At 40.7% G+C, this 22,679-nt stretch overlaps 1 protein-coding gene across 7 annotated transcripts in view; it reads right to left on the bottom strand.

Moving 5' to 3' along the window:
* Window positions 1-4,871: 4,871 nt before the first annotated feature.
* Window positions 4,872-22,679, bottom strand: part of MCM9 (minichromosome maintenance 9 homologous recombination repair factor) — a 95,183-nt gene continuing 77,375 nt past the window's right edge. For 4 of the 7 annotated variants that reach the window (XM_082730943.1, XM_082730945.1, XM_082730944.1 and 1 more), the window contains 5 exons: window positions 15,515-15,717; window positions 14,710-14,913; window positions 13,395-13,477; window positions 12,786-12,931; window positions 4,872-8,706 (listed from right to left, as the gene is read on the bottom strand). In XM_082730943.1, the coding sequence (XP_082587069.1) occupies window positions 7,230-8,706; window positions 12,786-12,931; window positions 13,395-13,477; window positions 14,710-14,913; window positions 15,515-15,717 (2,113 nt within the window). In that variant the 3' untranslated portion in view covers window positions 4,872-7,229. Of the gene's footprint in view, window positions 8,707-12,785; window positions 12,932-13,394; window positions 13,478-14,607; window positions 14,914-15,514; window positions 15,718-22,679 lie in introns of all 7 variants that reach the window. The other 3 variants (XR_014311863.1, XR_014311864.1, XR_014311865.1) reach the window with 1 other exon arrangement.

Genomic DNA, 22,679 nt, shown 5'->3' with positions numbered 1-22,679 from the left:
CCAAGGAGAGCCTGTTTCCTCCTCTCTCTCTCTGTCTGCCTCTCTGCCAACTTGTGATCTCTGTCAGATAAATAAAAAAATCTTAAAAAAAATTTTTTTTCATCTAAATATTGAAAAGTGCTTAAGGAGTAACTAGCATACAGTAAGCAATCTAAAATAGGTAACTTTTACCCTTTACCAACAGATATTTTTAATGGAGCAATAAAAAGTGAGGGGAGTTGAGATGTTCCAGAACCTATTCTTTCAAAAAAAAATTACTTAGGGGTGCTTGGCTGGCCTGGTTGAGAGAGCACACAATTGTTGATCTTGGGGTCATGAATTTGAGCCCCCTGTTGGCTGCAGAGATTACTTAAATAGACTTAAAAAAAAAAAAAAAAAAGAAAGAAAAAAAGAACAGTCTATAAAAAAAAAAAAAAGAAACATCTCCACTTTAAAAAAATTACTTAAATGTCTGAGCTTTTCCCTCATTTGTCATAGTGGGTATCACCTGAACTATGAATAGTATTGGTGTGAAAGTCAAGTATCATATATTAAATATGTTTTGAAAAGTAAATATTACGATGATTGATACATTACATTATAGTTAAAATTTCATCAGGGTAAATATACTTAAAATCAATTTAGAAAAATTTCAGTTGTAGTGAATTTAATTTTGGCTCAAAGTTTCTTTGAAATTCAGTTTATTGTAACATTTTGGGGGAAAACTCTAACAACATCCATGTATCTAATTATAATGGAATAAAAATTTCACAGCTTTTGTAACATTCATGAACACATAATGATATTGGAAGAAAAAGGACTGGATAGCGTCTGACAGCTGACTTCCCATTCAAGGATGTATTGTGTGATATAGACATTTTATGTTTTTCAATCTTTACTAGTTCTTGGGGGCAAAGTCTATAAATAAGGAAGCGTCTGCAGGAGTTTACTGTGCTCCAGCTGTCATCCCCCATCACACGGAGTCCTCTCAAAAGACAGAAAATCAAAGCTTTCTGATGCGCTGGCGCCCTTAAGGCAGTTTTGCATTTCCCTTCTTGCAAAGCAGTTTAATTTCCCAACAATGATAAAATAAGATTATCACAGATCAATGTTATGTGGATCCTCAATTTGAAGTCAACCTGGGTTATCTGTAATCCTAGAAGGACTAAAGTAGGCCTGAGACACATGTATCTTCCCGTCACCCTGGGTCTACTTCCTGCTTTGTGGGCAATTATGAAGTTGAAAATTTGGAAAATGTTAAAATGTATCTTAACTGCAGAGATTATTCCTAAAGAATAGTTTCAGAGTAATATCCTTCACATTCTCCTATCTATTTTTATTTCTGTCCAAGTGCTTCTAAAACCGGTAATAGTTTGGTAAGAAAGTAATGCACAGGAAAATGGAGGCCTGATAAGCAGTGACACAGCAGACAGCTCCCTCTGTGGCCGGCAGTGTGAACTGCGCTTCCATCACGCCCTGAGTGTTTTGCAATCCTCGGAAAATCGTGGCTGTTGTTAGGTCAGGAATTTACATGGCTCTTTTAGGAAAGATGATCCAAGTGCCTTTAGAGACATGCTCTCTCAACTCACAGAATCTAATCTAATCAACTCATAGAACTAATAGAAACAATAAAGGTCATAGAATTATAGAATCAATAATCCCAAGCCCTGTGAAGACAGAAGTGTGACAGACCCGCCAACTCAGGCCTCCCAGCCCATTGCTGGAGACTGACCCCACCTACGGCGCTGGGTGCTATGTTGCCACCATGTGGCTGCTCACTCCCACACCCTCCACATCCCTCTTTTTTTTTTTTTTAAAGATTTTATCAAATGACAGACAGAGATCACAAGTAGGCAGAGAGGCAGGCAGAGAGAGGGAGAAAGCAGGCTCCCTGCTGAGCAGAGAGCCCGATGTGGGGCTCGATCCCAGGCCCCTGGAGCCGAAGGCAGAGGCTTTAACCCACTGAGCCACCCAGGCGCCCCTCTCCACATCCCTCTTGAACCGAGTGAACGCTGACCCTGAATCTGTAACATGAGGATGGGTGAATGGTCGGGGAAGATTAGAAAAAGGCACAGATGGGGGCCAGCCCCAAGGTAGATCAGAATCTACAAAGCACCTGGAGCAGAGGAACCCAGAATTAGCACGGAAAACAGGGCCACAAAGAGGGACAGTAAAAAAGCAGCAGCAACAAGGGACCTTGAGAATGCCAGAGAAGCTGAGAGAACTTTCCAGTTCTAGGATCATGGAGCCTGGTTAGAATTCCTTTTCTGCCCTTCATGAAAGCCCCTGCTAGACCCTTTCAGGGAACATTAAAAAAAAAATTAAGATTATTTATTTATTCAGTGGGGAGGAGAGAGACAGAGAGAAAGGCGGGGGGAGCAGAAGGGGAGGGAGAAAGAATCTCATTTAGACTCCACCCCGAGTACAAGCCCAACTGGGGGCTCGATCCCAGGATCAAGAAATCACGACAGGAATGGAAACCAAGAGTTGGGCGCTCAACTGACTGTACCACCCAGGCGCCCTTACACTGAAGATTTTATTTCAGTTAGCCTTTTAAGTTTTTCCTTTTTGTAACTCTGTAATACCGGAGTCAGAAATGTTTAATCCTCTGCTTCATGGAAAGATCATTCAAGACAGAAAGGTCATACTGCTGGCTAGTGATCATTCAGTTCTAGAACTGATTTACTTGATACCCAATTTGCAAGGCTCTCTGGTTTCCTTTATGTGTCAGTAGGCTCTGAAAAAGATCCAAAGTATTAAGCAATATTTCGATACTGGCTTGCTTTATTATGAAAGTCTTAAACCATGAGAGCTCTCACATAAAAAAGCACCTGGTACCAATGTTTGCTTCTTGGTGGTTCATCTTGAACTCTAATCAAACAGAGAGAAAACTGGCCTAAAAACCATTCATGCTCACAAGATAAATAACTCATACCCGAAGTCTTGGGGAGATCAGGCCCAGTGTGTATATCCTATTTTCCTTCTGGGGCTGTATCCTGAATTGGCATATTAACATAGACATATCAACAATTTTGTTAAGTCTAACTTCTCTGTCGAGCTCACTTTTAAGTAGTTAAGTACAATATTTAATACAAGCTTAATAATATTTAATACAAGTATTAAATTTAGATGCATCTTTAAGCTTTTAATAGAGACAGTGGAAGTGATAGAAGAACAACAGAAAAGGGTGTCATAGGGAGCAATTACCTCAGCTTCCTGTATAGGTCTTCTGAGAAACAGGGAAGGGAATGTGTGGGCAATGGCGCCCCCATATACCTGAGGGGCTATGGCACGTGTCACATGGGCCACGGACAGCAAAACCCCTAGTGGAGTGAGTACATATGGGACCCAGGAGCCTTCTTTCATCCTCTCGAATGTTCACAATATGGAAAGCAGACATGGAAGATGTGATTCTGAACACTTAGGAATACACAGTGGCCTAGCCTGCCACACTGTGAGTTTGTTAAATTTGGAACTTGACCGTCTGGTAAACTGAGGTTAACCTGGCTGCAGGTCGTCCCTGGTGATCTAGACTTTCAGTGTAGTTTGATTCTGAATTCTTAAGTGTTGTGGATTGGCTAAATGTGAGTTTTAGGTATCCCCTTTGTGGTTGACCTACGATTTTCTCTAGAATTTGTGTTCTAGCCATTCTATCAGCTAGGTGGGTTTTGCACTTGAGGAAGGTATTGGAAGTACAGTGTTTATTAGAATTAAAATTCATCCACCAAGAGTAGATATCTATTACTAAATTTCTGGTATACCTTCAGAAAAAGTTTAAAGTTTAAATTAGGCCAAACAGTTAAAGGTATCAGAATAATAAGCTGATTCTGTCTGTATTTCTAAGAAACACTAAAAATTACAATAATAAAATCCCTATTATAAATCTTAGACTATCACGCATACATTGAAGACACTATCTTTCACAGAGTCAGAAAACTCATTTCATAATTATAATAGAGTTGAAATTCTGGTTTGGTCTCACAAAGGATATTAGGTAAAATTTTTATTGTGTTTAAATAATTTTACATTATTGGGGCACCTGGGTGGCTCAGTTGGGGTTAAGTGTCCAACTCCTGATTTCAGTTAAGGTCATGATTTTAATGGCTGTGGAATCACCCCTGCATTTGGCTCTATGCTCAGCATGGAGTCTGCTTGAGATTCTCTCTCTCCCTCTTCCTCTGCCCCTCCCTCCTCTCTCTCTCTCTCTCTCTTTCCCTTGCTCTCAAATAAATAAATCTTAAAAAAATAATTTTATATTATTAAAATTCTTTCAAGGACTTCACTGGCCTGAAATAAAAATATTCTTACATGTTGATTCAGAATTAAAGGTTATTTTTACACTTTCCTTTTTTGACCAGAAATACGATTTTTGAGACTGTACCTATTTCCCTCAAGATGCCCGTGTGCTTCTTTGGTACACACTAAATACCATCTAAGAGAAAGTCTTGTGGAATCACATAGTGTAAGAAAAATAGGACACAGCATGATAAAATGTGACCTCAGGACATTAGACATTTTCAGCTCTGAAACTCGTTCAGGGAAAAAACAGCAGCAGTAGTCCTTCTGCCCGCTGCTGACTCCCCTGTGCATCCTCAAGTCCATGAGTTTAGCCTGTAATACCATCGGCCCAGAAAGGGAATAGATTGCCTTAGGGGGTAACTGATTCTAAGATTTGAGACAGGAAAAAAAATCAAAACGTGTCTGGAGCATGCTGTTGTTTTCAGATACTATGGGTACTTTTAGAAATGTCAGAGTCCTGAAAGGACATTGGCATCGATATAATGGGACTTCCTATTGATCAAGTTGTGAGACTCCGAGCATCAAATAGAACAAACATAACAGAAAAGTAGACTGTGATGCAAGTTTAAATTTTTTAGTAAGGAGTGTTCATATTTTATTTTTTTAAAGGTTTTATTTATTTGAGAGAGAGAGCACACAAGTGAGGGGAGGGGCAGAGGGAGAGAGAGAAGCAGATTCCCCCCTGAGCAGGGCACCTAATGAGGAACTTGATCCCAGGACCCCGGGATCAAGATCCGAACCAAGGGCAACTGCTTACCAGACTGAGCCACCCAGGTTCCCCACACTGAGTATTTTATTCCTTCTAATAATTTTGTCTGTTTACAATATTTACAAATATAGTTACTTCCAACTATGTAAGCATCAAAGAAAAAATACACAGAACTAGGAAGCTGGCCAAAGGATCCTGATAGAAGGTACTAAAATTAAAAAACAGGGTGGGTTTATTAGCATAAATAATAGGATATCAGGTGAGCACAAATAATAACCAGGTAGCAGGTGGCACAGGTGATCATATACAATAATTAAGGAAGACAGACAATTTAACACCGTATTTTAAAACATGAATTATTCAATGTCCTGAAGAGATAAGTTAACTATACAAACTAAATCCCTCATTACCAAGAAATGAAAGCTCTAGAATCAAGATGCCCAATAGGGAATGCAGCCATTTTCAATAATGTAAACAGAACAGATCGAAATACCCGAGTGACAAGCCAACAGGTTAGGCACTACAAGCCATGCAAAGCTTAATGCATCATAGCTGCAAACCACAGCAAGTTTCAAAGATAAACACTTATAAGAAGAGGAATAGTTTACCACACACACACACACACACACACACACACACACACACACACACACGAGATCCAGCTCTGCATGGTAACGCACGACTGAATCACCCCAGTCCATTACACATTCAGGCCAGACAGCGTATAGACCAAGATTCACCTGGTCAGTAACCCAGATCCTCTCTTTTTCTCTCATTTCTGGTCAGACCACTGAAATGCAGGCAAGTACTGAGACACTGGGAATAGATCACATTAAGAATCATATTATACTAGGACGTTATTAAGCACGGAAATAATAAGAAATTACCCAAACCATTGTCTTAATGTTTTAGAATAGGTTGAAGTGAATGTGCAATAATACATTTTATAATCACTGCTTATAGATGTCTTTTACCAGCTATTTAAGGTGTTATTTCAAATGATTCAACCATACTAAATTTGTACTCACAATTTAAAATTTAATTAGTCAATTTTGCAATTAACATGTAAATACTCAAGAAAATTTGGGGTTCCTTATTTTCTTGGTATGAATTTAATGAAGCAATCTTTAAACAAAGTATATACAGTTTTGGGTATTCTTCACATCTAAATGTGCTTCAGACAATGAAAGCCTCCATTAATTATTATTTTAAAAATTCATAATTCAGAAGAGAAAGTCTATAACCATCAAACCCTAAAAGCCCCTGCTAGAATCCAAAGGGAGAAGTGATTTTAAAAGGACTTAAGAAAGACAAAGCTTGAGATGTCTATTTCTACCAGTCATCACTTGCTTGGTTTTGAAGGACAAATGAATCGTAACTTAGTAGGAATCACATTTCCCTACTAACCACTTGAATAGATGCCATGACATGTGATTGAGATTACTAAACATTCTCCTTCTAACTACAGGATTTAGGTTTTGCTGAGGGTAGGCCCCCCAATGAAACAAAGAATCTGAAGCACAAAATGTTAGCTCGGGAAAACTCAAAAGGTAAGTACTTCACAAAGCTACAGTTTGACCAGCTGCCAGATCTTCAGGAATACCATGGAATTGTAAGGATGCCTCTCAAAGAAGGAAAAGCATTAGCCCCATCTAATCTGACACATGAGAAAAGACACAGAAATAATATTACAAAAATCACATGGTTTTGGTAAATCCTAATAAATATTCACCACACCTTGCCTATCTTGGGTGAAGAATAAATTATGAAACAAACAAACAAAAAAAAAACAGAAAAGAGTTAATCTAACCTATTAGTTTCCTGAGGGCTACCTTCCTGGCATTTGTTCTTGAGTGAATGGGAGAAACAATTTTAGGAAGATCCAAGTCCCAATTAAAGAAAAAAAAAAAAAAAAAAGAGAGAGAGAGAGAGAACAAAACCAACAAAAAACCCAAATCAAAACAAACAGAAACATCTTTGGGAATACAAGTACTCCATCTGCAAAGTTAAGCACAATGTCGATTAATTCCAGTGCTGGTATCACACTGCCCAACGTTGATTATACAACTTTGCAAGTCATGAAGATAAGCCTGAAATTATAAAACCTGTTGGGGGAGCTGGTATTCGGAATGGTACTCTTGGTAGGGCCAATAGTTCTGTACATATATAAACACATGTCCATACCCCGAAGGTGCTGTGTGGAGTTGGGGAGGCTGAAATTTGACCAGAAAGCTTTTCATGATTATGGCTTTCTTCTTATTTCTTCATTCCAATCAAAATCCAGTGCTTCATCATCTAGTTCCGATAAAGTAAAGAGAGATTTTTTGGAAAAAAACAATCTCTCACTGGACCCCTCCAGCTGAAAAGTTTTCCTTTTCCTGCCAAGCACTGTAGCTGCGGCCCCGGGACGAGGGCTGGTGCCTCTCGCCCCCTCGTTCTCACTTTCGGGAGGAGGAGGGGGTTCTGACTTGGATTCAGAGGGGGAAGTAAAGGAGAAGTGTGCCAGTTTGGCCAATGTGCAAGCGTGAACCTTGCTGCTTTTAATATTGCGTGAGACGTCTTCCTTTCTGTCTCTTTGGCAAGTAGGAGGAGAACGCCCAGTCTGGTTCCCAAGCTCAAATTCAGGCTCGGTAACTCTTCCTTCAGGGCCACGTTTGCTTTTCTCTCTTGGACTGTCTTCCTCCAGTGCCTGCTGTGACACATCCATTGCCTGATCCTGTTGCTGATCTGAGTTTCTGCTTCCTGAGGTAGAGGCCAACTTTTGTGGACCCTTTCCAGGCACAACTGCTTCTCTGCTCACTCTCCGGAGAACTCTAGGACTTGGAACTGCTCCTTTAGTTGTGCCAGGAGACATAGGGCTGTGGTCTTCAGGGGAGTGGGTCAGTTTTGACTTCCGTTTGAAAGTAAATTTCGCCAGTTTGGCCAGTGGGGGGCCTGGACTCTCAGCACTTCCAAGCTCAGGCTCTTCCATTTGAGCAAGGGATTTCTGTCTCTTTCTTTTGGGAGTTTCCAGTGCTCCTTTGGGGCCACACAAAGAACTGGACCGAGGAAGAGAAGGGCCTACGGGCTGTACAGGCACCGTGGCGGGGTTCCTGCACAACTCCTGGGCACTGGCCTTGCGCAGCTGGTGCAGCTTCCTGGAGACATGATGAGTCAGTACTGAGTCTGGCTCGCCAGCAGACCCTGCTGCCTCTGGAACGACTGCTGCTTTTTTTGCCTCTTTCCCTTCAACGTGGTCTACATGGTCTGGCCTCCGTGAAGCTTCTGTCTCTCCTGGTGCTGGATGCTGTCCAGTTTCCATTTTGCTCCTTTGGCCTGGCACACCCTTCTTCTTACCCTGAGCTTTGTTCTTGAAGGTCTGCAAAGCTAAGTTCCCACCATTTGTTTTGGGAGATACCGGCACAGTATTTTGAGGTTCAAGCTGATGAGTTGCTATGGAGTCAAACCAGTCCAAACTGTCATCTTTGCTATTTTTGTGCTCAGCAGAATGTTTTCTCTTTGCTGGTCTGCTAGAGCCCCCATGGGATAGGGGGTCGGAAAGTGGGCTTCCCTCGGGACTGGGTCCAAGAGAGGAGGTCAGCATGCTCCAGTTCACTTCCTGCTGTGCTGACCAGATTCTGGACTTTGCTGCTTCTCCTGGGTCATTTTTTGAGGATCCTGGGTTAGTCTCTGCCTCCACTGCCTGTGGCTGGGATTGGTGCATATTCTGATTCTGTAATCTGTAGCAGAGATAAATAAGGAACATGTATTGAAAAGAAGAGAATTTGCACTAACCTTTCCATTTCTTGAGTCTCTGAGATGCCATGTAAAGGGCTTGAGTCCAACATAAGTCCAAGTTCATGCCAAATACAGTCTCAGAGCAGCAGGAGGAAATTATCCTTTCTCATCAGTACAGAATTTAAGTGGTTCTGATAATCATTTTAAAAAGTTAAATAAAGGAAATGGAGTAGCAGGTTTGTCTACTTTTTAAGCTCTTCCTACAAGTCTGTCTGAAGGTCAGCATAAAATGCTCATTCTAATCTCTCCTGTTGAATGTTCTGCCGCAAGACAAGCCTGTCACTATCTGCTCAGCAGCCGAGTGCTGAGCAAGTGGTTGTTTTATAGCCGGTTTGCAAATGAGAAACAATGAGGAAGAGCAGAAATTATGATCTCCTTATATGTCTCTACCTGAGTACTGAATGTTGGTACACCTGAAAGTCACCTTCCTGGGGCACAGAGACCACGCTTCCCCTGCACTGTGGCTCACGCTGCCCCGGGGGCATCACATTCATGGCACACAGCCTCCAGGCAGCTGGGACTTCTTTCCTGCAAAACTCAGCCCACACTTCAACATGAGCTCTGGGCAGCCTACTCTCTATCAAGCTGACAGAGAGGTGAAACATACTGACCTCCTGGAATGATCTGATCAGTGACAATCATTTTTAATTGTGGGCATGTTAGAAACTGAAATAATGCGAGAGGGCCAATTTATAACAGACACGGTAGTTTCTCAAAAGGAAAAAAAGAAATATTTTCTTCAGAAAGCCCTTCCTAACAACTTAGAAATAGCTTCTCAGTGTAAGGGGCAACATGACCCTGCTTCCACGTGTTCCTTTTCCATTCGAAAAGGAATTAAACCAAAGAGAGGATGAGTAAATTATTCTAAAAATCATGTGTAATCATAGAAAAGGCGAAGGAGAAAAGACATTAAATTTAAATGAATTTTAAATTTAAATATATTTAAATACATTAAAATGTTAATGGTAGGCCTCTCTGGGAAATAAGATTATATGCGATTTTTGCTTTCCTAATCTATTACTGTTACTTTCCAAAGTACACTACAGAGAACGTGTATTCTCTCTTATGATCAGGGAAAAAACCCCTCAAAATTATTGTAAAAATACTGGGTTATATTCACTTACTGTAGATTTGGACACATCAGTACAAAATCCATATTCATTGGAGTCATAACCATACAAAAAAGAAATAGCTTTCAAAATTACTACTATCTAATATACATCAAACTGAGGTCAGGGATATTTGTAATTGTTAAAGCTCCATAAAAATGTTCTAAAAGATAGGGAATTTTAAACGGGTAGAATAATTAAGCTGTCCCAATTTAGTCTAATTCTGACTTTGGGAATTAAATTCTCCCTGACATAAAATGCCGACAGTTTTACTCTACCTTCCTAAAACACAGCTTCTTTGCATTCTGTTTTCAGGTGGTTACAATGGCCACCATTTGAGGATGGCTGTCACTTGCAAGCATTTTCCAGAAGAAAAGTGTAATAAAAATACAAATAGTTGTATTACTCATATATGACTCCCTTAAGGGATAGAGAACTCTTTCCTGTGGGGATAAACCCATCTGCTACTGGAGCTTTTCTCACATGGTAAGATTGGCTTTAGCTGTGTCTTGGAGGCTGTTCATTTACATTTGCTGGGCACCTGGGTTTATAGCTTTGAGGATCAATGCCCTGAACATGACCCTGCATTTCAAAGATGTCTATACCAGAAGAAAAGAATATTTTAAGGTAGAATCCTTTTATTTTTTTTTCCCCCAGATAATTACCTATTCTTTTTTCTTTATCTTTCCCTTCAGGTGGGTCATGTTGAATTTGATAAGTCCAGCTGCGATTTTTCTATCCCAGAACACCAATTCTGAGCTTCATAATCCTTTCCTTCCTGAATCCAGCATAGGACAGCTTTTGGTGGTCTGCATGACCAGTTTCTGGTCAGTCAAAATGAGCAGCCTTTCCAAAAGCCAAGCCGGGCCCAGGACAGGCTGAAAAGGATCCCCTACATCAAACCATGAAAGAACCAAAGGAATCGCTTTCATCTCAATACCATGCTCTGGATCATTCAAAAGCCAGAAGACCAAAAGAAAAGGGGGTTGAGTTTTTGTCAAGGGCAAGATGACTGCAGGCTAGCGCTTGGGTATTAGCAACACACAGCCAGTCCCCACACTGACCCAGGAAGGCTGTGCTGGAGTCTGACACAGAATGCTAATGCATGAAGGCAGTGAGGGAAAGGAGAAAATTCAGGAAAAGAATTCTCAGGGTTCTACTGATTGCATCAACAATCCCACTGCAATCTCCTTCAGCATCTGCTCTGCTTCCACACATCAACATTCACCAGCCCCTAGATTTGAGGTCAAGGCCAAGTGCCGCCTCAGGACAGTTACTGAGCCACTTGCACTGACCACGAAGATACCCAAAAGGATATCCCGGTTGCTGCTCACTTGTGTTTCACAGGTACACACTCCAAGTCTAGCTTTTTAGGAGCTCATATAAGCCAGGAGCATCCAAACACTAAAGTGGGGGCAAAAATTCTTTAGGTAATGTAAAAAGCAGAGTTTTGAAGCATTACTTTTGTCACCCTGTGAGATGAGAGACCAATTTTCCTCTTCAACAAAATATATCATTCTTACTGGGGATTTTTTTTTTTTTTTTTTTTGGTCTGTTAAATATGGAGAATTTAAAAAGTCATGACTTTGAGCATGTAGGGAAGGAAAATCATGATGCTGAAGGGAGGGTCAGAGCTGTTGCTAATGAACCAGGAGGGCCCTTCCCAGGTCAAAGTCAGTACTAGTTATTTCTACTTCCCTAACTTGTCCCACATGCTAGCTACAGCTGGCCTAAGAGCAGTCTGGGCCTGAGTCTTCTGTGATTTTTCTTTCACCAGGTTTATATAAAGATCAAATACTTATTATGCTTGGAAGAAACTCTAAAAACATTAAGAATAAAATTTAAATACTAATAAACACTAAGATTCTTTATGTAAACTCCCCTGTACATGTCCTCTCTTGGCAAGAAAAAATGATAAAGCCAAATTATTAAAATATTTTGTGTCTGGGTCTGGGTCTGGCCTGAGATAGAGCACCTTCCTGGAGTCCAACTTCTTTCTCAACAGCGTTCCCAGCCACCTCTCTGAATAGCACTGCTCTACTTCTAGTTCGCCAAAGAAAAACAGAAGAAGCAGTCGCAATAAACAGAATGAAGCCCACTTAACAAGATTTCTTGATTCCATGGAAACTGTGTGTCTTGAGTGTAAACTGTGACTAGCCAACCTTGGTGCTTCTCATGTAACTGGGAACCAGTGGTAAAAATTCAGTAAATTAATATACAGTTTGCTATATATAGTAAAGAACCACTCAGTGTTCTCTATGAGACTCACCAAACCAGCAAGCCAAGGAAATGTAGCTATGGAAGGCTCCAAAGAGGGCAGCCATCAGTTCCCCCATTCTTGTATGTCTATGTCACTCCCATCAAGAGGTGGTGTCTATTTCCCCCTACCTTGCATGGAGCCTGATCTTGTGACTTGCTCTGACCTTCAAAATGTGACAGAAATGATGTTGTACCACTTCTGGCCCAGCTCATAAGAGGCCTGGCAGCTTCGATTTTTGTTCTGTTGGAGCCTTAAGCTGCTGCCCTCTAGTATAGAGCAGGCAGCCATCCCTGCTAAGGCACCACACACGTGAGGCAAGCCTTTCTGGATGTTCCAGTCCCACCTGAGCTCCCAGCTAAACACAGGTGTGCTGCCAGCCAACACCACGTGCAGCAGAGAGAAGCATTCTGACTGAGCCCCCCTGAATTTCTGACTCAGAATAGTGAGCACTAAAATGGTGGTGGGGGTGTCTTTTGTGTGTTTTTTAAGCCCCTGAGCTTTCCTGTCATTGATTACATAGAAACAGGTAACTGAGCCAATCCCCTTCAGATAGTACAGATAAGACTTTCCACTTAATTTCCACTTCTTTCATTTCACTAAATGTCAAACAAAGATCTTCCATTGTAAGTTTTGCTTGGACTTCTTTTCTCACCTTTCAAGTCTTCTCAGCTCTTCACTCAAGAGGTTGTGTAGCTCCAGCTTTTCCAGAATAAGCTCACACTGCCTCTTGTACTGCTTCAGAGGGTTTTCAGGAAAGGCAGTGTGGAGTGCATTCACACCTCCTAATAGTGCACCTCCCTGAAGGGGTGAGAAAATGGGAAATAGCAGGGGAGTCACCAGAAAACACCCACTAGAGACCACAACTCCCAGATCAGCTTTCTCCACCCCCATCTTGGGTATCACAATCACCTGGGGGCCTTTTCCAAATTTCAGCAGTTCTCTGCCCCCATTCCTGGCAGCCAGCATTGCCCCAGGAAGCACACTGACTCTAGTGGGACCATGAGCATCCCTCAGATGTGCTGAGGGGAAAAAAGAGAGAGACCCACTACTGCACCCAGTAGGCCAAAGCAATGCTACTGATGCAAAGGGTATTTCCACAAGTTTTTCCCCTTCTTTTAAATGGTTTCCTTTGGATCTAGTTCCTTTGGCTCTATATCCAGAATATGATCATTTTTATAACTTCTGATATGCTCTAAATTGTCTTGTCTTTTTTTACGTGATTATAATTAGGGTTCAAATATTAGGTGCAAAATGCCCTCACCTGCATTGAAGATTCCATCACTGACACAGCTGTCACGGCGTCTTCCAGAGTCACAGCATCACGAAACATCAGGCGAGCGTGAGCTAAGAAAATCAGGAAGACAGAAATGTTTTTAGAGAGTATTTGAGGTGATATATGCAATACTTTATCTGAGGCACTTAAAAATTATATTTAATGAATGCACTACTAATCACAAATTCATTTTACTAAAACAAGCACAAAGGTCTAATTTCAACTAGCTTTGAAGTTGTTTCTCTAATAATAGGTCTAATCTTGCACAGCTCATGGCAATTCTGGGTATTTATATGAAAAAGTACTCTGGGCTCCAAAAGGAAAGGAGTTCTAGGAGCATATCTCTAATATTCAATAACTTTTAATCCTTATCTGCTTGTCTTTTATAGAAATATATAGTATAAAACTTGTTTCTCTTCTCTGACACTTCTTTTTATCTGTGGGTTTTTCAAAACTACCAAACTCACCAGCCTGCATTTGGGGTACTTCTTGTCTTAATATTAGCTATAAATCCTTGACCATGTAAAGTGCACTGGTTTTACAGAACTTTTTATTAAGCATTCTGTCATCACATGATACATCAGTTCATGTGGAATTTTTTTTTTTTTAATTTTATTTATTTATTTGAAAGACGGAGATCACAAGTAGGCAGAGAGGCAGGCAGAGAGAGAGAGAGAGGGAAGCAGGCTTCCTGCGGATCAGGGAGCCCGATGCGGGGCTCGATCCCAGGACCCTGAGATCATGACCCGAGCCAAAAGCAGCAGCCCAAACCACTGAGCCACCCAGGCGCCCCTCATGTGGAATTTTTTTTAAGAATTAATTTAACAAGAGCTATGAATAAAAGTCACTGTTAGGAAAAAAGTCTTGAGATGCAGGTTCCTTGTATGAATGCACGAAGTCTCAGGCCTTTGGGATGGGCTAGTTTCTTATGTTAGTGGTGGGGTGTGGATGGCAATTAGTGAGAAAAAAAACCCAGAGAAACCATAGGAAACAACTCTAAATAAGAAAGTGTTCGATCCCAAATGCTAATAGACTGTCACTGAGAAACAAACATTAGTAAATAAGACGTTCTAAATTAATCATGTCTCTAAGATACCGCTTTCTTAATGATGCTACATTCTACTCAATACCCATAATCTGTCCCCAGAAGAACAGAAGTTTCATAGCTCAGAGCCTTTACTCTCTAAGTGACTATGAGCACCTTAGGATTCTTCTTATTCATCTTTGAATTCATGGTGCCAAGCTCCATGCCTTGCACATATTGGGCACCCAACAGAAGTATTATTTGTTGAATGAAATAAACCTTCTGCTAATCGGATCAAGCTTTCCAACAGACGGATGGTGGTCCGGGCAGCGTTCCGGGAATCACTCTGCCGCTGCATCTGGTAGTACCGGAGAAGGACCTGATTACCCTCATCAGACAGCGTGGGCTGGAGATTCCGAATCAGGCAGAAGTAGGTCTTCATCTTTTCCATGCTCCAGAGCTTCTCTGATTTGCTTGGGTAACCTGTATGTATCAGGTGCTAGGTCAGTAATTTCTAGGAACAGGTAAACATCTCGCTTTAAGGGTTTTGATAAAGTTCTTACACTCATTTTTTAAAAAGATAACCTTTAAGTCTGTGGCCACTAAAACCTATATCTGACTCTGCATAGCACAGAGTTCAAGAATAAGTAGCCTTGGGATCTAAGTTCAATAAAGGTAAACTTCCTACAGGGGCTAAAATTATCCACAATAATTCTGGTACATCCTATAGTAATACATAGTATTTGAGTAAATCTAATTAAAGAGAAACTTACATTTAGAGATTTCTGTTTCATAATTCAGTCCACTTTTCTTCGCATGCAAGAGATGAGGGATAATTATATATCATAAGGTTGCCTCCTTTCATCACGGAGAACACATGTACTGACTGTAATATCATCGGTAGGCCCTAGTCCTTCTACTCATTATTCTGGCCACACTAAATGGCTCCTCTGACTGCCTTTATGCGAGCACTGCTCTAATGCTGCTTAGGTAGGGTACCTTGGGTATTTATTTCATTTTCTTCAAAGAGAATTTCATGTGCTTATGTCTACTTGCACAACTTGAATGATTCATCTTCACATACCTTTGTTTTCTAAGATAAAGGAAGAAATTATACGATCCCAGTCTTCATTCTTGGTATCGAGCAGAACCAGGATCAGATCAAATCGACTTAAGAGGGGGCTGCCAAGGGCGATGTTCACAGACACGGACTCGTGGGTGTCATACTGGCCTTTGGGGTTAGTTGCTGCCAGGATGGTGGTCCTTGTGTTCAGCTTGCACACGAGGCTATTCAAAGAAAGGGTACAATTCACTGATTGTTGAGATTCAAATAAAAAGCAAAATTAAACTTGTTAATAGAAAGGGGCTACTCTTGTACCCTGAAAATCTAGAGACTTGTGTGTAAGAGGATGGGGAATGATACAAGGATGTATCAAAAACAACAGGGCAGAAGGAAGTACACTTACAGTAGCCTATCCTGAAGAGAAGTTACTACTGATTAAACACTTCTTATGCCCCTCCTATGAGCAGACCCCTCTGCTGGGTGCTAAGAGGTATACAAAACTAACTAAATATGAATACTCCTCTTAAGGAGCTTGCAATCTACAAGCCACAATGGTAAGAGAGGGAAGACTGTGGTACGTTCTAGAAGGATAAAGTTCCCAGGGGAAGCAAAGATAATGTATACTCATTTGTGTGGATGGAAAAGATGATTAGAGAAACATTATCAAGTAGCTTCATAACATCTGGACTTGAAGTGGGGGTAGACAGGTGTGTATATATATCCACACACCTACACATAAATATGCATGCAGACATACCACACACACATGCTTGTGAGACTGAAGGTGAGGGGCAGGGGTAAGGGGGACTTTGGAGAATGGATAGTGGATGCAGCAAAACTTCCTATGTGTTCGCTTCTTTTGGTTTTTCTAGAAGTGAAAGAAACAAGAGTCAGAAAGAGAGAGGGAGGGAGAGAAACAAAGGAAGTAAAAGACGGGCAGAGGGGGAAAGGAAATCAGGAAAAATAAGGATTGATTGGCATCATGCCTTTCGTTTGTTCTGCATATAACTGACACACTAAGACAATGTTACATTAGTTAAGTGATTTGACAAGTTTATACATTATGCTGTGTTCACCACAAGTGTAGCTGTTATCTGTCCCATTACATCGCTACCACAATATCACTGACTATATTCCTTACGTCCTGCTTTTTATTCCCATGACTTAACTCAATACACAAATGAACTAATTCCCTCTTCCTTTTGCCTGTTTTGCCCAAACTCCATGCCCCTTCCCTTTGGCAACCATCATCAGTTTGTTCTTTGTAGTTATAGTTCTGATTCTGCTTTTTTTTTTTTTTTTTAAGATTTCATTTGTGAGTGGAATCATATATGGTATTTGTCTTTCTCAGTCTGACTTATTTCACTCAGCATAATATCCTCTAGGTCCACCCATGTTGTCTCAAATGACCAGATCTCATCCTTTTTAATGGCTGTGTAATATTTGGGTGTGTGCATGCATGCATGTGTGTACATACATACACATCACATTTTCCTTGTACATTTGTCTACTGACGGACACTTAGTTTGCTTCCATGTCTTGGCTGTTGTAAATAATGCTTCAATAAACATAAGAGTGCATGTATCTTTTTGAGTTAATGTTTTTGTTTTCCAACAGTGGAATTAATGGACCATATGGTGTTCCTATTTTTGATTTTTTGAGGAACCTCCATACTGTCTTCCACAAAGGCTATACCAAAGGTCACCAACAGTACATGAGGGTTCCTTTTTCTCCATATCCTCACTAACATTTGTTGTTTCTTATCTTTTTGATTTTAGCCATTCTAACAGGTGATATATCATGATAGTTTTGATTTGCATTTCCCTGATGATTAGTGACACTGAGCATCTTTTTATGTGTCTGTTGGCCATCTATATGTCGTCTTTGGAAAAATGTCTATTCAGGTCCAGAAAAATCGTAAACAATCCACCAGTAAAGTACAAGAATAAACAAATTTAGTAAAATGGTAAGATACAAAATTATTACCAAGAAATTTATAGCTTTTCCATACACTAACAATGAAACTGCAGAAAGAGAAATTTAAAAACAACACCATTTACAGCTGCACCAAAAAGAATAAAATACCAGGGAAGAAGCTTAACCAAAGAGGTGAATGACCTATACTGTGAAAACTATAAAACAGTGATGAAAGAAACTGAAGGCAACACAAACAAATGGAAAGATTTTCCAGGCTCATGGGTTGGAAGAACAAAAACTGTTAAAATGTCCACACTACCCAAAGTAATCTACAAGTTCAATGTAATCTCTAACAAAATACCAACATTATTTTTCACAAAACAGAATAATAAAAAAAATTGTATCGAATCACAGAAGACCCCAAATAGTCCAAACAATCCCGAGAAAGAACAAAGATGGAGGTATCACAATTCTAGATCTCAAGATATATTACAAAGCTGTAGTAACTGAAACAATAATGTACTAGCACAAAAAACCAGAAACATAGATCGATGGAACAGAACAGAGACTCCAGAAACAAATTCATGATTACACGGTCAGTTCATCTATGAGAAAAGAGGCAAGAATATACAATGGAAAAAAGACAGTTTTTTCAATAAATGGTTCTGTTGAAATTGGACAGCTACATGTAGAAGACTGAAACTGGACTACTTTCTAATACCATGAACAAAAATGAAATGGATTAAAGACCTAAGCATTAAACCTGAAGCCATAAAAATCCTAGAGGAGAACATAAGCAGCAATTTCTCTGACATCAACCATAGCAACTCTTTTCTTTTTTTCTTTTCTTTACTTTTTATTCTCTCTCTCCTTCCTCCCTCTGTCCCTCCCTCCCTTCCTTCCTCTTTCTTCCAATAGATTTTATTTATTTATTTATTTATTTGAAAGAGAGAGAGAGTGTGTGTGTGTGTCTGCTTGCACAAGCAGGGAGGAGGGCAGAGGGGGAGAGAAAGGGATAAGCGGAGTCCACACTGAGCCCCTGAAGTGGGGCTCAATCTCAGGACCCTGAGATCATGACCTGAGCTGAAATGGAGTCAGACGCTTAACTGATTGCGCCTCCCAGGTGCCCCATATAGCAACATTTTTCTAGCTATGTCTCCTAACACAAGGGAAATGAAAGCAAAAATAAACTATTGGGAATACATCAAAATAAAAAGCTTCTTCACAGCAAAGGAAACCACAAGGAAACAAAAGACAATTTACTGAATGGGAGAAGATATTTGTAAATGATAAATCTAGAGGGGGGTTAATATCCAAAGTATATAAAGAGCTTACACAACTCAGCACCAGAAAAACCAAACAATCCAATTTAAAAATGGGCAGAAGACTTGAATAGTTATTTTTCCAAAGAAGACATACAGACAGCCAACAGACAGAAGAAAAACATCACGTTTCTGAGGAGAAACAGTGAAGGGCAGGCTGAGGAGGTCTGGGCACCGTGGGCAAGTTAGATGGCCAGGACCCATGGAGGAGCTGAGGCAATGGTAGGGGAAGGGGTACACAAGTCCTGAACAGAGAAGGGGCGCCAAGGGTACAGCTATGCCATAACTTAGATACTATTCTTAAGCTTATTAATGATGGCCAAGTCCCCAAAATAACATGGCATCTTCATTAAAATAACAAACGTAGAGACTTTTCTCTCTGTAAATCTGAATGCTCTCCACTCAATGGCCGTTTTTAGTTATAGTGGCATGTCTGCCTCTCAACAGTCACAGACCAGTGACATCAGCAAACATGTGCTACATTTGCTAATGTCTGATCTATTTCCAGTTGGCTTTAGCAATCAGCCCATGCCCTGAGACTAAAAAAGTATGAGAATCTTTATTTGTAGTAAATGGCACAAGACAACACTCATCAAAGAATGACAAAAAGGCACTAAATCCCCCTTTAAAACCAAATCCCCTTTTAAAAAAGTTACTGAAAGGGGAAAATTCTGCACAGACAGTCAGCATCTTACAATTTACGTGCCAAAATGGCTTTGTAAAGGCAGTTGTTTAGAACTTGGAATCCAGTTTGCCGAAAAGAATGTAGTAAATTGTTCCTAACTAATCCCGCAAAACACATTTTATCCACTCTGAAGTGAGGCTGTTTGCCTTTATCATAGAAAGGAATATTGCAGGAATACTGGCAATGAGACAAAGTACAACAGAAAAGAATTTAAAAAATTATTTTCCTTGTGAGGAAAACTTGATTGCTCTTCCTCTCTCTGACCAATGAATAGATTTTAAGCCATTTCCTGTGTGCAGAGGACGGGACTGAGAATTCAGGAAGGTGTACACTGGTCCCTGCCTTCAGTCAGTTTACAACAGAACTGCTGGAGGATGGGGAGGCACCGCACAGCGCCTGCCAAGCAGCGGATGATGGCATCCCCGTCAGCATTAGCATCAGAAAAACACTTCTGTGGAGGCTCCTGGGTATCAATGAGGTATATTATCTTAAAGATATCCATGATGTGAGAAAGAATATGAACAAACACACACAAAAAGAAGGTGGTGAATTATTCCTAATCAGGACAAAATGAAATAAGCTTAAGGAAGGGGGTTAAGGACAATTTTATGTGATGGAAAGGGCTTCCTGAGGAGCAGTTCGTGGAAATGGGAGCGATGAAAAACAGAGGAGCGGTCACCTGAAAGAGGGGAAGGTGGTGTCCGTGCCTGATGGCTACAGGTCTGTGACACAAACAAACAGTACTGCATGAAACACTGGATGGGGCTTTAGGAGATGCAGATACCCATACACAGTCGAATCCTAAGTACTTTGTGTATAGTGGTGGCTCACTGAGTAACTACTGAATGAACTCATGAATTAGGGTAAGGTGACAGTCATTTTTCCAACCCGTAGGACCTCTGCCTTCTCTGATAACAATAATAAAGGTAATTACCTTATCTGTAATGGCAAGCACTGTGCTAGGCTTTATGTATGAACACTCTCTCCCTAAGACGCACAATCACCTGAAAGGTAGATAATATATCACTGGCTTGGTAATATGGAACGTAGAAGTTAAAAGAGCGGCAGAGCTGCCATTCAAACCCAGACCGGCTAGCTCCACAACCAGTGCTCTTTACCTGCAGACTGTCCCCCTGCCCCCCAGTAGTGGACCATCTAGAACAGTTCCTGTGGTTGTAGAGAACCCCACCTGATGCTTTAGGTAGTCACTGACTTGCCTTATCTTCTTCCTATTGGATTCGATCCTCCTTGAGGGACTGTGACTTACTGTTATCCTCACCTGCCTTTCTCATATTAAATGCTTATAAACATCCACTAAATAATGGAAAATAAAAAATAAAGCTTTACCTAGTTCTGTGTTTCTAAAATTCAATGCCATTCTATAGTTACAGGTTTCAACAGCGATAAAATAATCATGCTAATATATATGTTTTTCTACATTTAGTTCAAGGAAGGAAAACATTTCAGTTTCTGGAAAAATCTACCTTTTAAAAAATTCAATTAATTAACATAGAGTGTATAATTAGTCTCAGAGTTAGAGTTTAGTGATTCATCAGTTGCATATAACACCAGTGTTTATTCCATCACGTGCTCTCCTTAATGCCCATCACCCAGTTACCCCATCCCTTCCACACTCTTCCCCTTCAGCAACCCTCAGTTTGTTTCCTGAGATTAAGAGACTCTTATGGTTTGTCTCCCTCTCTAATGTCATCGTGTTTTATTTTTCCCTCCCTTCTCCTGTGGTCCTCTGTTTTGTTTCTCAAACTCTACATGTGAGTGAAATCATATGATAATTTTTCTGTTTTTAGTCCACTTGTTTATACTTTCCCAAAATCATAGTAATAACTTTTCTAGACATTGCAAAGTTAGGTCACATAAATTATTTTCACTGTTTCAGGCCCTCCGGGAAGTGCTTTTGTTTTTGCAATCCTCTCCCAGTATTCTCAGTGCATCCTTTAAGGGGTGATCCCCATCTCCATTCATGGCTTTAGTCACTGTCGATATGCTGGGACCCCTAAGTTCAGTGCTCGCTTGTGACAGTGGCTGCTATGTATTCACCAAACTTTGTTTCCCTTTGCCCTAGGAGCAGAGCCAGACCGTGTTTCCCATCCTCTTTTATGGTCAAGTAGGACTGCAGGGAAGAAGTATTGCCAATGGAATGGGGGCGGAAGAACACATGCCATTTCCGGCGGGCGGGGGAGAGGGTAGTCCCTAAAAGCCTTCCCGTGTAACCCTCCTCCTCCTTCTCTCTCTTTGTCAGTACAGACAAGGATAAGGCCATGGAGTCAGAGAGCCACCTGAGGGAGGATGCCTGGGTCCTGAGTGACTGTGTGGAGCAGAGCATCCCACCCTCAACCCACATCTGACAGTGACATGAAGCAAGAAAAGCTTCCTTTGGCAAAATACTGCATGAAAGAGATGAGCACAGGAAAGAACTGACCAGTTCTCAAGCAGTAATGAAAGACAGTGCACAACTCAGAAAAGTGACATGTTAAAAGGTTGTAAAAAACCACTACTTCCAGACCCCAGAGAGTAAGAGCAAGACTGAAAAGGCTTTGAACAAGAGCCCCAGGAAATTTGCTCAGTTGTACAAAATGACCCAGGGTAAGTAAGGGTGAAGCCTTCAATTTTTTAGACAAAGGTCTTACTTTGGGCTGCTTTAACAAAATATCATTGACTGGGAGGCTTCAACAGCAGACATTTATTTCTCACCATTCTGGAAGCTGGAAGTACAAGGTCAAAGTGCTGGCAGATTCAGTTCCTAGTGAGAACCCTCTTCCTAGTTTGTAAACAGCTGCCTTCTCACAGTGCTCACATGGTCTTTCCTTGTTCTCTCTCTCTCTCTCTTTCTGTGTGTGTGTGTGTGTGTGTGTGTGTGTGTGTGTGTGTGTGTGTGTAAAGAAAGACAGAGAGAGAATTCGGGTCTCTCCTCTTCCCACAGGACATTAATCCCACTATGGAGGCACTACCCTCCCTAAGGCCTCAATTCAATATTATCACATTGGGGATTACAGCTTCAGCATGTGGATTTGGGAGGAATCACAAATATTCAGTTCATAATAGCTTCCAGTTTTTTTATTGTGGCAAAAGAATATCCATAACATGAAATTTACCGCCCTACTTATTTTTAAGTGTACTGTTCAGTGGTGTTAAGTATATTCATATTCACACTGTTGTACAGCTAATTTTCAAAACTATTTTCATCTTGCAGAACTGAAACTCTATACCCATTAAACCACAACTCCCCATTTCCCCCTCTTCC

The sequence above is a fragment of the Mustela nivalis genome (genome assembly GCF_964662115.1).
Source record: "Mustela nivalis genome assembly, chromosome: 5".
NCBI classification, from domain to species: Eukaryota; Metazoa; Chordata; class Mammalia; order Carnivora; family Mustelidae; genus Mustela; species Mustela nivalis.
The sequence above is the reverse complement of the archived record's forward strand: the minus strand, read 5'-3'. Positions and strand labels throughout refer to the sequence as shown.